The 15,957-nt window shown below is 39.5% G+C and overlaps 1 protein-coding gene across 7 annotated transcripts in view; it reads left to right on the top strand.

Moving 5' to 3' along the window:
* Nucleotides 1-3,821, top strand: part of phldb2b (pleckstrin homology-like domain, family B, member 2b) — a 51,965-nt gene extending 48,144 nt beyond the window's left edge. For all 7 annotated transcript variants that reach the window (XM_084398515.1, XM_084398517.1, XM_084398516.1 and 4 more), the window contains 3 exons: nucleotides 1,904-2,123; nucleotides 2,201-2,286; nucleotides 2,489-3,821. In XM_084398515.1, the coding sequence (XP_084254641.1) occupies nucleotides 1,904-2,123; nucleotides 2,201-2,286; nucleotides 2,489-2,629 (447 nt within the window). In that variant the 3' untranslated portion in view covers nucleotides 2,630-3,821. The remainder of the gene's footprint in view (nucleotides 1-1,903; nucleotides 2,124-2,200; nucleotides 2,287-2,488) is intronic.
* Nucleotides 3,822-15,957: the final 12,136 nt, after the last annotated feature.

Below are 15,957 nucleotides of genomic sequence, written 5' to 3' on the forward strand. Positions count from 1 at the left end.
AGCCATGGTGTGTAGCGCTGACGCAGCCTGCCCAGCAGCGGAGAAGATTCGCGCGAGCAGCGTCGACGTCATGCGGCAGGCTTTGGAAGGCAACACCGGTTTAGTCCGCCGTCCAGCAGAGGGCGGGCAAAGGTGGGTTGCTATCGCCTGTTCCACCGGCGGAAGTGAAAGGTAGCCTCGGTCTTTTGCGTTATCCAAGGAGGAAAATGCAGGCGACACAGACGAGCGCGTTCGCGCAGAGTAGGGCGCATTCCAAGCTTTCGCCACTTCTTCATGAAGCTCAGGAAGAAAGGGGGCGGGCTTAGATTCCGGAGAAGTGCGCTCACCAGGGAGGAAGCTACCATCTAGCCGGGTACGAGAGGGGAGCTCCGGTGCAGACCACTCGAGGCCGAGGCTCGCCGCGGCCAGCGCGAGTACTCGCATGAGCTCCTTCTCGATGTTGGCTCTCGTAGTGGGCTTGCGGGCAGGAGGCGCGAGGTCCTCAGAGCTCGCCCAGTCCTCGCTGCCTGAAGCTAACAGAGAGCAGGAATCCTTCTCCCCCGACGCGGCCTCGGAAACGACTTCCTCTGATGAAGCGGCGGCAGACTGCGGGCGCTGAGCATCAGGAAGAAGAACAGGAGAAGCCGGTGAAGCAGGCGGGCGAACCGGCGAGCTTGGTCGGGTTGGAGCGGGTTCCGGGACCCGCTGCGAGCGGCGCTTCTTGCGGCGCGGCAGCGCGGCGGGGCATGCAGACTCTGAGAAGGAAGCCAGGCGAGTCCGCAGAGTCACCATAGGCAAAAGCTCGCAGTGAGGGCAACCGCCGTCAGCGAGCGCGAGCGCTGCATGGTCCTCTCCCAAACAGGAAACGCAGATGACGTGGCGGTCTCCCTGGGAGAGTGGGGCTCGGCACGAGCCACATGAAGGCATCTTTAAAAAGACGCAGCTCTTTTAGGGGTGAGTGTCGCGGGGCGAACACACACACACACACACAAGAACAGTAATAAACGAAAGGATATAGCGCCGGAAAGCGCAGTAGGTACGGCCGTAGAAGGCGGCGTTGCCAGCGGCTTCAAGTGGCTCGTCCCGCTGAAGTGCTTGCCTCAAACGACGCTTGCTTCCTCGTGATCCAGCGATGTGAGAGCTTCGCTGAAGAGATGAAAAATCAAGTGAATAAGCCTTCTCGAGCTCCTTATATAGAGGCTAGCCACACCCGTCTCGGCGGGAAATGGCTAGGAGGGCGCGAAGCGTCCTCATTGGCCTGACGTCACCTCAGGCCTCGCTCGATAGGCTTATGCAGTTGCCGCAGAGCAGCCAATGAGCGAGCAAGCCGTCTCGCCATAGCTTAGCACTGCCGCAACGCGTTTTACATTTATGAAAATTAAGGATAATTTTTTGCTTCAGTATTTCGTGAAAAGAGACTTTTCCCGTAGCGTTTTCTACAAAAACGCAGTACGAGAGGACTCTCGTAAGAGAACCAAAAACACATAAGACGACGACATAACAAAACGCTAAAACACTCGGAACACATAAGAAACCACATAAGAATGCTCTAGCAACTTACAAAGAAACATGCTAAACTCTCAGAACACATAGGCAACTACTTAAGAATACGCTAGCAACTGCTTAACTTGCTAAAAAACACTCAAAACACATTAGCAACCACATAAGAACACCCTAGTAACCACATAGCAACATGCTGTAACACTAATAACACATTAGCAACTAGAAAACACCAGCAATTGCACAGAAACATGCTAAAACACATTTGCAAACACATAAAACACTTTAGAAACGGCATAACATGCTAGAACACATTAGTAACCACATAAAAACAGACTAGAAAATGTCAAAATCTAGTTTTAGATTAATTTATGCACAATAAAAAGGGCTTCCCTGTAACGTCCTACATGTCCCCCTGTCGCAGTCTCGTCCATTGACACGCTACCTACCTGTAAGGAAGGACGACTTTGACCTCCGTGGCCACATAGACTCGGCCGGCCACAACACGGAGACTTGTTACCACGTCTCCATCACGGAGAAAACCTGCAGGGGCTTCCTCGTTAAGATGGGCGGCAAAATCAAAACCTGGAAGAAGCGCTGGTTTGTCTTCGACCGTAACCGCAGGACCCTGAGCTACTATGCAGGTCAGATGATTATTCACATGAAGTTGATCGATTCACATGACATCAATATTGACTTTTTGTACTTTTTATGGTTTCAGATAAACACGAGGCAAAACTGAAAGGAGTGATATATTTCCAGGCCATAGAGGAAGTGTATTACGACCACTTAAAGAGTGCCCACAAGGTACTTTTCCTCTGCTGCTAATAATTATGAATAAAATGAGCTTTATATTTATATTTAAAATATTAATAATGTACTTTGATTTTAACTAATAAATTCTTTAAATGACTGCTATGAGAGCCTAAATAAAGTATGTTGCGATGCTGCCCCCTTGAGGCCAAACTGTAATCTTCAGTGTGTCTCTCTCTCTCTCTCTCTTTCTCAGAGTCCAAACCCTTCCCTAACATTCAGTGTGAAGACTCACGATCGTGTCTACTTCATGGTGGCACCGTCTCCTGAAGCTATGAGAATATGGATGGATGTTATCGTAACAGGGGCGGAGGGATACACTCAGTTCATGATTTAGATGTTGTCTGCCTGCAGAGGAATAATAATATGTGCAGTGTGTGGATTTAAAAACCACTGGACTTGGTCTGCACCCTTTCACATGCTGGTTTCAGTATTGACTCCTGGACTGAACTTATGTTATTAGTTTTGCGCTCGTTTCTGTCTTTCGATCTCAATCCACAGTATTGAAGCTATTCTCTTTGCTGCATTTATATTTTTTTTAAGCAACATGAACTTTTACTTGGCGGTCCAGATGATGGAATGGAGCACATATCCTATAATTTTGTGTGTATGTTTGTGCTTGTGTCTTTTGGTATTTTGTCCATCCGTTTGTGTAAAGAGAGAAAGACGTGTTAAATGATATTCAGTGCCAATGTGCCAAGTTGTGTGTGGTCTGTTTGCTACTTTGTGTGCAGGGCCTCAGGGACACACACACATGATGATATAAACAGCTGTTCTGCCAAAGATGAAATTCACACTTACCACACGCTATAGAGTTTATGTATAGATGCGTGTGTTGGTGTTTGCCACAGTGCCTTCTGGTCTATATTATACTGATATGCCTTTATACTCAACATTCAGATTAATCAAAGGTGCTAAAAGACATGTATTTGTGGGCAAAAGCTATTTAAACACTACAGTTATTCATTATAGAAGTCTCACAACTTCCAAAATATTAAAGCTGCTTACCGTTCAGGTATTACACTGATGCAAAGGAATAAAACGTCCTCTGTATTGAATTATGCCACATAGAAACTAGTTTTTTAGGATTTTATATAACACTTGATCATTTTATCTCAGTGCATATGTAACTTTTGCATTTTTATGGTCTGTATTCAATGTTTTCGGACCATTTTCAGGCTATGATTACTTAATATTTGGGAAAAAATTTGGTTTCCTTGATTCCTATAATTCAGCTTCAGGTTCAGCCAGTGTTACAACATACCATGTGCTTAATTTCATACAGATTGTGTAGCTTTATTAGTACAATCAGACTGAATTTGAAGTGTAATTTCACTACCACTGACTAGCAGGAGACGACACATTCACATGTACTGAACATGTTAACCATAATCTTGCATCTGTGAATTAGCCAGTAGTCTATTTTGAATTTTCTTTGAATCTCATTTGAGATTAATATTTATACTTTTGTTTACCATGCATGCATCTTTATTTTTGCATATGGCAAAATAAAGCAGATGTATATTGTTTGAGATCTCCGTGTGCTTTATAACCATGCTAAACCTTATGTCCTGTCAGTATGTGTTCATCCATAGACGTCTTACCTCACTCTTTGCAGTCAAACAAAACATGCTGGACTGATATTAAATTAACGACTTGAGCAATAGCAGGATGGAGAGTAATACTGTTAAAAATGGACAGATGAAAGTATGAATGTGTCTGGATGATCTTTGATGAATGAACCATCTAGATATGATCATTAGTTCATAAGCAGAAACAATATTGTAACCCTTTTAAAACAACAAATAGCTTAAATGAATCCTAAATTAAACACACTTGTGCCCGGTTCCACAGACAAATCTTAAACTAGTCCCAGACTAAAATGCATGTTTGAGATGTTTTACTGAAAGCAACTTGCACTGACATATCTTAAAATGTCAATGCCATTGTTTTGTCTCAAGATGCACAACAATAATGTTTTTTCTAAGGCACGTTAGAAAATGTATGATTAAATTTACTTTAATGTCCTAATTTAACTAAAACCTGGTTTAATCTTAATCTAATTAAAAACTTAAATTTTACTACAGATTAGAATTCATAATAAACGTGACACTTGATACAGGTCATTACACGCCTTTTTAAGTTCATATCTTCATAAATGAATGCATTTACACAGAAATGTAAAATTATTTTAGTCTGTATACTGCCATTTACAAGTCCTAACAAGGTGCATTTGCGCATGAATATTAATTACATGATGGTTTCATTTAATTTAATGATGTGACATGGTATTTATTTATTTCATTACATGGTAACAAGATTAGCAAGCTATTAAACATGCTAAAAAAGGCATCATGCATCTGTACTTTGACTGACAACTGAAAAAATGTCCTGTGTGAAAAACTTAGTTGCTGTAGGTATTTATTAATATGGTTATGTTGATGTTGTTACCCTCTTTAGGTCTGACTTCTCAGCATATCATCAATGACCCTGAAGTCCTCCCCACTGCAGAGGAACCTATCACTGCTCACCCTGAAATCGATGATGATGATGATGATGATGATGATGGCATCTTCCAAGATTGTGTGTGTGATTCATCTGAATGCAATGCTCTCAAAAGTGTCATGTGTGACTTTCATATCAACTCTCTCAACTTTAGAGTTGTAGAGTTGACGTCATCCAAGCTTCAGATTGTCCAAATGAGGACACTGTGGATGATGGCCTTCAGGTGAGGTTTTCATATTTATTACTTAGAACTGTCACACATGCTGTAGTTAACATGCTTAGAATTGAATTCAAGAAACTTTACATGTCTATCTCCATCTCCATACACAAGCATCATTAGAATTGTCTTTCTTAGGAGGATTATTCTGAACCCCTTCCATTGGAGCGGCAACAGAGAGATAGAGCCTCGGATAATGAGACTAAACCAGACTACAGGGTTCCTGAAGATCCCGTTCCTGCCAATGACACACCAGATGTTCTCTGCAAAGTCCTCTCAAGCCTATCCTCACAATGGATGACTCTGGCTCTGATCTCCTTCATCTTCATCACTATTTATCCAGGTCTGAAGGCTGTCCATTCAGATCAAGTGCTTCCATCAGATTATCAGAATTGGTTTCAAAGTGTGTCACTGTTACCACATGCCGTGGTTCAGAACCCTAAGCTGGTACGTCCTGCTCTGCGTGATTTACTTCTTCTATGGAGAAACGGTCATGGATTATTTATTCACTCTGCTGCTGAGGGAGTACATACACATGCTCAGCAAATACCATCACTTCATTTCTTCTGCCTTGTACCTCACAGGGTTCTACATGTTTGTTTTATGAGTGGAAGATGTGGTTTATAGTGCCCATCTCCTGTGTTATTTGAAATAACATAATAGCTTATGTTTTCGGCTTCTTTTTCGGTAGCAACCCTCTCAGCAAATTGTCTCCTCAATGTCTTATGGCCACATTTGTAAATCTCACAGCTTCTTGCTCTCTAACCAGAGTAACAACTCCACATCTTTCTTGATCAAGGCGTATCTGACAAGAAAAAGGCCTGCTCCCTCCCCTGGAAGAGGCAGCCTATCTTTATGGACCACCTCAAGAAGAGCCCTCCTGAGTATTTTTGTCAGGACTAGCTGAATAAGGGCACAGAGATAGAGAGATTCAAGTCAACCATGCAGTTTATTGATAGACAAGATGATAATGCAATGCAAAAAGGGGCAGCAGAGCCATCAAAGCACCCAGCGGAAGGAGAAGAAGCGGAGCTCAAGTGGGCCGAGGGAGCCTGGTTTATATCTTGCAATTCTGAGGAATTAAGTCATATTTTAATTTTAGCCTATTACTGTAAATGCATGTTAAATGTTATTTTGTTACAACTAAGTGTTTGTTTTTATGTTTGTGACCAACTGTAAGCTAATTGCAGTATATTTTAATATACTTGTGTTAAAATGAAACCACTTTTGTGTAATTTAATTGTACTTCTTTGAATTTCATTTAAATTACACGTTTATGTTAATAAAGTACAGCTGGAATATAGCCTATTTTAAGCTTCTTATTAACAGGTTTCCAGAACATTTCCAATATCGTGTCAGCTCATTAGTAGTATAAGTAATTTATTACCAGTTCACTACATGTATCACAGCAATAAATTTGTGAATTAGTTTAAAGGGGTGGTTGATTATGATTTCACGTTTCTAACTTTAGTTAGTGTGTAATGTTGCTGTTTGAGCATAAACAACATCTGCAAAGTTACGACGCTCGAAGTTCAAAGCAAAGGGAGATATTTTATTTTAAAGAAATCGCTTTTTAAGGACTACAACAAACGGCTGGTAGGGACTACACCACATTCCTCCCGGGTTAGTGACATCACTAACCCTAAAATTTACATAAACCCCGCCCCCAGGAACACGATTTAGAGATTACCATGACAGAATATGCTAATCAATGACTAGAAGATAGTTAACTGCACATCAGCAACATAAATTTAAACATAAACAAAAAGGTTTTTGAAAATTTCAGGACACAAGCTTTTGAAGCTCCGCCCAATGTGCCGGGAGCAGCAGCTTATTTGCATTTAAAGGGACAGACACAAAAACAGTGCATTTTTGCTCACCCTCAAAAAGTGACACTTTTAACATGCTATATAAAAATATCTGTGGGGTATTTTGAGCTAAAACTTCACATACACACTCTGGGGACATCAGAGACTTATTTTACATCTTGTGAAAAGGACATTATACCACCCCTTTAACTGTGTGTAAATACAAAAGTACCCAGCCTGTAATAATGTATAACGATTTTAATATGATCATTTTAAAGGCTATTGTTCACTTAGGTCTGTTTATATTACCACATATACCTCATCAAAATAATTGACTGATTACTCCATAACCAAAATAATTGTTAAAACATTTAAAAATCCACCTTCATTGTTTTGCATTTTGTGACTTTCAGTCGAATAAAAGACTATTTCCCAGTCATATAAGATTTCTTAAAATTTGACCTGGTTTCACAGACAGGGTTTAGATTAAGCCAGGATTAGGCCTTAGTTCAATTAGGACATTAAAGTAGCTTTTATAATCGTGCCTTAAAAAAAAAAAAAAGTTTGTGCTTGTGTCTTTTGGTATTTTGTCTGTCTGTGTGGAGAGAAATAGATGTGTTAATGATTTTTTTGTGCCAATGTGCCACATTGTGTGTGGTCTGTTTGCTATTTTGTGTGCTGGGCCCCAGGGACACACACATTATGATATAAACAGCTGACAGTGGCAAGTGGTGCTCACTGCACTGCAGAGCCAAATTACATCCAGAACCCCCTCTCTAGACTTAATGAATGGCGGGATCTTCAAGCTCCAATCATTACATCCAGAGAGGGGGAGCTGGACTTCAAGCTCCACCCATTGGCTCTGCAGTGAGCATCCTCTCATCAGTTCCAGACATAACATAGTGTCGGCCCAGATCCGGGCCACATCTGGTAAACTAGGAATCCACATGTACCAGATGTGGCCCGGATCTGGGCCGACACTATATGTTGCTGTCTGGGGTTGTTCTGCCAAAGATGAAATTCAGACTTACCACTATAGAGTTTATGTATATATGCGTGTGTTGGTGTTTGCCACAGTGCCTTCGGTTCTATATTATACTGAAATGCCAAATACTCAACATTCAGATTAATCGAAGGTGCTATAAGACATGTATTTGTGCTCAAAAGCTATTTTAACACTACAGTTATTCATTATAAATGTCTCACAACTTCCAAAACAATAACGCGGCTTACCGTTCAGGTATTACACCGATTCTAAAGGGTAAAACGTTCTCCTCTTTTGAATTATGCCATAGAAACGAGGTTTTCAGTATGTTTTATAATACTTGATAATTTTAACTCTTGTTACATTTGCATTTTTCTTGATTGTATTCAATGCTTTTTGCCCATATGCAACCTATGATTACTTATATTTGGTTTGGAAAAACAGCAGTGCTACAACTGAAAATCATCAGAAAACCAAAAAAAAAAAAAAAATTCGTTTGATCTAGAATTTAGCTTACGGTTCAGCCAGTGCTACAACACAACAGGATTTTGGTTTGTGCCGTTTTATTAGTACAAGCAAAGAGTATAGGTACAAGTCAAATCAAGCTGAATTTGAAGTGCAGTTTCACTACCACCAGCAGAAGGCGACACATTCACATGTGCTGAACGTTAGCTGTAAGCAGTCTGTTTTGAATATTAAAATTTGTTACCATGAATGCACCTTTATTTTTGCATACAGGAAAATAAAGCATATATATATAGCTTATATATATATTTATATTGTTTATGATCTCTGTGTACTTGATAAGACATTATGTATTGTGAGTAGGCTATATGTTCGTATGTTGCTCCCTGCAGACAAACAAGACATGCTGGACTGAAATCAAATGAAGGATTTGAGCAATAACAGGGTGGAGAGTAGATTAGTCAGGTTGTTTAGGATTACTGCATAGAGAATTCTTCCAGGTCTGATTATTAAACTCTCTTCTCGATGTTACTCCAAAAGACGACAGATAAACAGATGTTCTGCAATTAGAATACTTACATGTTCATTATAATTTAAACATCCTCCAAGCAGGCATGTGCGTGAGTGTTGAGCCCTGCAGGCCTGCTCTCATTTTTCATGCACAGCCTTGTTAGGATGTGAATGTTGGGTTTAGATTGTCTGACATCATCCGTGCTATGATTAATGTCCTATATTTGGTTTTCTTTTGTGGGAATACTGTCCTTTACTTGTCCTTCTTTTTGAGAGAATACTACGTGCACAGGATTCTCCCAGAAGGAGGCACAAACTCGAGGCAAGCAAATCATTTTGTCAGTTTCCTTTAAAAGGGGAAATTTTAAAGTGGAAAAGTGGAAATTACTTTCCTAAAGGTGTATGGGCTGCGGTGTTCCCAATAAAACATCCTGTTTCCATCTATGTCCTTTATGTATTCCATCATCTCACTCTTTCATTTCCCCCAATTTCTTCCCTTCTCCCTCCCATTGTTTGGGTTAGAACTGTTCATCTTGTCTGCACTTATTTCGTTCCTCCCCTCACTTTCAAGCAAGGCGTTTGGCATCTAAACGAGCCTAATGTATTGAACGCATCCTCATATATTAGCAGGAGAAGGAGCAATTGGGTCCCATGTTGTCAAGCGTCGTCCTGTCTGCTTAAAGATAATTGATGCTGGAGAGATTCTGACTCAAACGCACTTACATCTGTCCTCAGAGAATACACGGACATGTCATTTCAACCTCAGGGTTGATCCCGAGGGAGTTTCCACATGCATTTTAGACCCCCATCAGCAGGTTTGGGGATAGCATTAGGCCCAAAGCATAGTCTCCACAAACACATGAGCTGCATCTGAAATCGCATACCGTCTGTGTAGGTACTACATTTAACGAGTAACAAACTTTGCAACAGTTAAAAAAGTATGTTTGTATTATAAATGTGTGTAGTATGAATTAAATGAGGATGTACTACATTTGTTATGTTGTCATTTGTCATGTGACCTGCAGTATCAGTTGGGTTGCTTCACTGCCATTCAGTAGTAAGTCAAGTACTTTTCACCTACTGTTTTATGAATACAAATTCTGACACACTAATCATTTCATCTACTGTTTTTGCCTACTGTATAGTGGAGAAGTATGCATATTCAAACACATTACTGGACTCAAAAAATTCTAGCTATGCTAGCGAAATGCGTCATTGAGTTACGCATTAGTAATTCAGTAATTCCCTCAAACGTACTTTTTAGAGGTCGTGAAGTACTTGTTAAGTATTACTCGAGTGAGTATGCCATTTTGGACGCAGCCATTGACTTTGTGAGCTCTTGAATGAGCCTTGAGTGACTTTCACAGAAATCATGAATATTTAATCGGGCTTTTTTTAGTTAATGGGAGAAGTCACATTACGCTTCAGCTGATGAAATTACAGGTTAGAGACATGCACTTGGTAATGTCTCAATGTCAAAGGTGTCACAGCTGCTGTTTTGTGTTCTTTGCACTTTCGTGTCTACTAACTTCAGGCTAACTTCATCTGCAAGTGAACATGACCTCAAGCCTTTGTGTGTGTGTGTGGCAGCCGTTTTTTGAAGGGTTGGCTACGTGGGGGAGGGTCCACGGTTAGTAAATGTATCTGTGGAAGGAGTGTAATTTAGCCCCACCCTCGTTTTTTTTCGTGGTGGTCCACATATATGGTGGGGGGCCCAGCTGGTGTCCAGCTGCAGAGTCAGATAAACCTTTCCCTGTCCTGTCCTGCGTGGGATCATGATTGTGTTTGATTGGTGTGTGCTGAGTGGGTCTTTTCTGTATAGAGACAGTGATTAAGCACACACGACACCAGCAGACGAGCAGCACTGTTCCCTCAAACACACACAAAAGCTACATTCACTGCACAAGCCAAAGTACAAAATTCAAATTTTCTGCTCAAATCCTATTTTTGTGAGGTTGTTCATATGATCTTTTAAATATGGCCCATATTGGACACCGGTCAGCTAAACTGATTTGCCAGTTTAAACCACCCTATCCTTTATATTATAAATAACATGCTTAACACATTTCATAATATAATTTATAATCATAAAGTTAACATTGAAAGTATATACTTGGACTTCCAACCTTAAAGGTGCAATATGTAATATTTCTGAGGATCTATTGACAGAAATGCAATATAAGATCCATAACCATGTTTTCAGTGGTGTATAAAGACCTTACTTAATGAACCGTTATGTTTTTATTACCTTAGAATGAGTCATTTATATCTACGTAACCGCGGGCACCCCCCTTCTACGAAGGTCGACATATTGTGACGTCATGTTTCTACCGTAGCCGACAGCGAACAAACAGCGCTACAGAGCGCGTTTCGTCACTAACTTGAATGAGAAGCAGCAGAAAAAGACGCAGCAGAATACTCAGGTTGTCCCTGACTCTGCAAACGTGGAGAAAAACATGCTGTCTGAACGACGCCTCGGACATCGTAACGTTAGCTATTTCCCCTTACCTAGCTGCTTTGATGCTCTTATCCATAGCTCTTATCTTATACTAACTAGCATGGAAACAAGCTATGGTAAAGTCAGTGAATAAAAGACTAACACAATGATGAACAAGTAAAAATAACAATCGCAATAACATGTGGTTTTACTGAATAATTAAGTAAATATAATTTAATATAAAATATAATATAAAGAAACCTCATTGCTTGACTTGCTACTCTCTGCTGACTCAGACTCAGACGACGACATCTTCCGATCCTACGTCGGCCACCGTAGCTTCTCCTTCGAGTTTGCAAAGGGAGGGATAGGCCGTGAGTGACTGGCTGTTTGCAATTCGCAAACCTCACCACTAGATGCCGCTAAAAATTACACACTGCACCTTTAAATCTATGAGGATTAGAATGAACAATTAAGGCCCGGTTTCACAGACAGGGCTTAGATAAAGCCAGGATTAGGCCTTGGTTCAACAAGGACATTTAAGTATCTTTTATAAATATGCCTTAGAAAAAAACATTACTGGTGTCCATCTTGAGACAAAACAATGGCACTGACATATTTTAAGATATATCAGTGTAAGTTGCTTTCAGTTAAAACAGCTCAAACATGCATTTTTGTCTGGGACTAGGCTTAAATTTTCTATTTTCACTGCTCAAAGCAAGTGTCACAACATCTGATACTTGTGGATCTATATATTATACATACTTAAATATGTATTTTGTGTAGTCATATAGTCAAATTCATAATTCTTCTTATTATAATAATATATACAGTATAATATACGTAGCATATAAATAATTATATGCTAAATATTAAATAATACACTTTTGTGTATTGTGTATCTCATATTGTCCAACTGATTCACCAGTGTGAACAGGTTATATTGTGTACATTTTTAGAAATTATAACCTGTTCACACTGGTCACAAAAATCAGATACTTTATGTGTCTGGTTTATTTCCTCACAAGTGTCCCAGATCACAATTAAAAATGTCATGACTCAGTATGATTTTTGATGTCCACATAGTCATAAAAAAATTGCCGAGATAAATAAATAATGCTGTGTGAACATAAGCATCAATTTATGATCCCTTCTAACTTTTATTTCTTGAGATCATGTGACCTTGAGCCTCCATGTCAGTGGCAGTGATGCTGACCAATCATGAGTGAATTACTGTTTCATGGTTCATTTATGTTCATTGAACCGTGACAGGGATCCATCAGTGACACTATTGAGGGTTCTTTTGTCAAAGGAACATCATATTAATGTCTGCGATGGTGCCTGTAAATTGACGGTGCGGCAAAATCAGGTTAGAGATGAGTCGTTTGCCCTTTCATCATTTCCATGCCCTTTCTCTCTCTCTTTCCAGAATGAGGGATGTAACAATGTTACGTTGACAGATCAGATGAGTCTAATTGATAGCATATTGATTAGACAGATTTTTTTTTTAAATGTATCCACCTCAAGAGGTTTCCCTCAACTTCACGTTTGAGTTCAGACTGTGCTTGAGTGACTGTGGTGTATATTAGCGTCTCAAACCACACAAGGCATAATTCATAAGACTTTTCACTTGCAAACTCTTGGAAAAACGTCATTTTGTTCTTGCTGTTTCAGAGACGTAAGACCCTGTTTCCACAGCTCACATTGAACAAATTATACATGTAAAGTTTGTGAAGTGGATTTATTATTGATGCTGATAGAAGCTTGGGAAGAAACAACGACTGTAAGGAAAGTAAATGACATCATCCACTGGGTAGAGAATGTCAGAGTTGGTTTAAAAATGAAGAAGAAATATGAAGAATGAAGAAACCAAGTATTGTTTTCAAAGCATGAAACTGAAGAGGAACCAAAGGGTGTGTTATTCTCATGAGGTTGCAGCAAATGAAAGAGTGCGAGGGTGAGAAATGAGATTTGAGTTTCCCAAGTGTGTGAATTTGCACAAACTCACACTGCACCATTCTCACTCCAATCAGTGTCCTCAAAACTCTCCGTCAGTCGCGCGTACCCCCCACCCCCCGGCCCCACCTCCACCTCTCATTGGATGACCTACTGAGGTTGCCATGGAGATTTGTGTAGTAGGGCAAGCGTGTGAAATGAAGGGTGCTGATTTTGAATGGCCAAACCCCCTGTGTGTGATATAATTTCATATGCAACAAAAACACATTTTTCTGATCACGCAATCGTGATGCAGACAAACCAACAAATCTCACTCTTAGTTTTGATCCATTCCTGGTGGCCCGGTGGCGTCATCTCATCTTTTCTGAGAGGGTGATCTTGGCACTCACTTCGTACCCAAGGCATCATGACCAAGAAAAAAAAAAGATAGATAGATATACAAAAATTATATGTACTGTACATAATTTTTTTTTAATATAGTAATTTTTTGGGATTATTAAAATAATTATTTCTTAAATTAGTCATTAAAATGGCAATATAGCTTTGCCATTTTAACAATAATCTATATTACATTATTATTAATAATTTTAATAATCATACATTATACAATTATAAATTTATAATTGTTATGCTTTTTGGCCATTCATTCACACTAAATCAGCATTTTGGGGGGCCTGAAAATGCAAACTTTTGAAAACGGGTTTCAAAGTACAAGTTTTTGAAAACGATACCATTATCGTCACTGCGTAAACTACAACAATGCGAATTTGTGAAAACGGTGACGTAATGGCTCATCCTGATTTATGGGGCTTATACCCTAGCCCCATAACCCTACCCATAAGTTATCCCGAAAAACACAAAGGAAAAACTTTAATGTTTAGACATGTGACCTATAGACATGAGTGATTTCAGCTATACACTATTTACCAATAGTAAGCATTCAGCTTGAGGATATAAATAATTTTCTTTAGAAGCTGTATTCAGCCTCAAAAATCAGGAATTTTCTCTGTTTGACAGGCTTTTAGCAAGGAAATAGGACGGAAAAGAGGAGAAAGAGAGGAAGCCGAGAAAGCAAAAGATATTAGAGGTCTACGTTTACTCTGTATCAGGTTACATGTCAACTAAAAGCAGACAAACAGGAAAAACAGGGAGCGTTTCCCTCACAGCACTTCAAGTACAAAACAAAAGTTCAGTCTTGGATAGCAGGCAAACCCTTGAGAAGTTTTAAGCAACCGTTTCCAGTTTCCCCTGGAGATGAAGGAAAGAGTGTTTCTGAGAAAAAAGGGGCGTGAGTGAAACTGTCCATGGATTTTTAACACAAGTTGTTCAGAGAAATGCTGCCCTATTTGTCCTATGTTGCTATTGTGTGTTTCTGAATTGTTTAGCTTTTAGGATCATATCAGCCCACAAATGTAGTTTAGTCAGATGGCTTTTCATCAATTCAGACAATCCTCCACTCAGTCTTGAATATACAGCACTCTTTCTCTGCCTTTCTTTCACATGTTTGTGTAAATGCACTCTTATGTATCTTCTCTCTGTTCATTGTAATCAAATTTAATTTGATTCCACCCAAGCAAAGCCCCTTCTAAATAGACCCCCTTGCTCACACTCACTCCATAACACAGTTTCTTGTTTCTGCTTTCTCTCTCTCTCTTCTATCCTCTCTCACCCTAGCACAAGCTAAACAAAAGCCACAGGATACAGGATGCAAGCACATAGAACAAGGAGATGCAGAAACTACAATATTATGTGGGCAAAAAGCAACACGTACAGTAATTCACAGATATTCATTATATAATAGTAGTTTTTTAAGACAATTTGCCAAATGTATGGCTCTTAAAAATATGAAATGCACATGTTTTTACTGTCTACTAAAAAATAACAACATATATAAACTGTAAAAAAGTAAGAATTCGTGCTGCCTTCAAATTTTAAGTTCAGCCAACTCGAAATGTGAAATTGTACTAATTGACAACTTGGATATTTAAGTTGACTAAACTTAAAATTTTAAGGCAGAACAAACACTTACTTTTTTAAGTTAAAACTATTTTTTTTTACACTTCTGTTTAAAAATGACTAAAATGTATCATGTTTCCTCAAAAATATTAAGTAGCACAACTGTTTACAATTTTGATAGTAATAATGGTGCGTTCAAGTCATGTTGGAAAGGAGTTGAACACAACACCGGCATATATATAGCCTAATGATTCAATTTACAGCACCTAATTTGGATAATACCATAAAGCAAAAACATGCATGCGCATTCTTTATTCAGCATTTTCTAAGCAGAACTTAATTTGTTTTGCTTCGACCAAAGAAACTTGAACACACCTGACATGATAATTACGACTACAACTCTTAAATACGAACTTCCCAGTAGGATTTGAACGTACCAATAAGAAAAGTTTCTTAAGCATCAAATCAGCATTTTAGAATGATATCTGAAGAATCGTGTTACAATCAATACTGGAGTAATGACAGCTGAAAATTAGGTTTGGAATAAAGTACATTTTCAAATATTAAAATAGAAATAAGTTATTTTAATGCAACCTCGGTGAACACAATCGATTTTTAAACAGCCAGAGTATACCATGAGCATGGTTACCGAAATACCACACTAATGATTCTGCCTCTGGTCCTGGTTTTGGAACAGATTCTGAGCTTATTAAAGAGACCCTAAGCCCCTACGGGTGTCAAACCGAGGATAGAGCCCTGGGGTATCCCATCCGGCTCTCAGGTGCGATGAGAGCTAATGAGAATATGAGCTCAGGGATCATCAGGT

Source organism: Rutilus rutilus, assembly GCF_951802725.1.
Source record: "Rutilus rutilus genome assembly, chromosome: 24".
Classification (NCBI taxonomy): Eukaryota; Metazoa; Chordata; class Actinopteri; order Cypriniformes; family Leuciscidae; genus Rutilus; species Rutilus rutilus.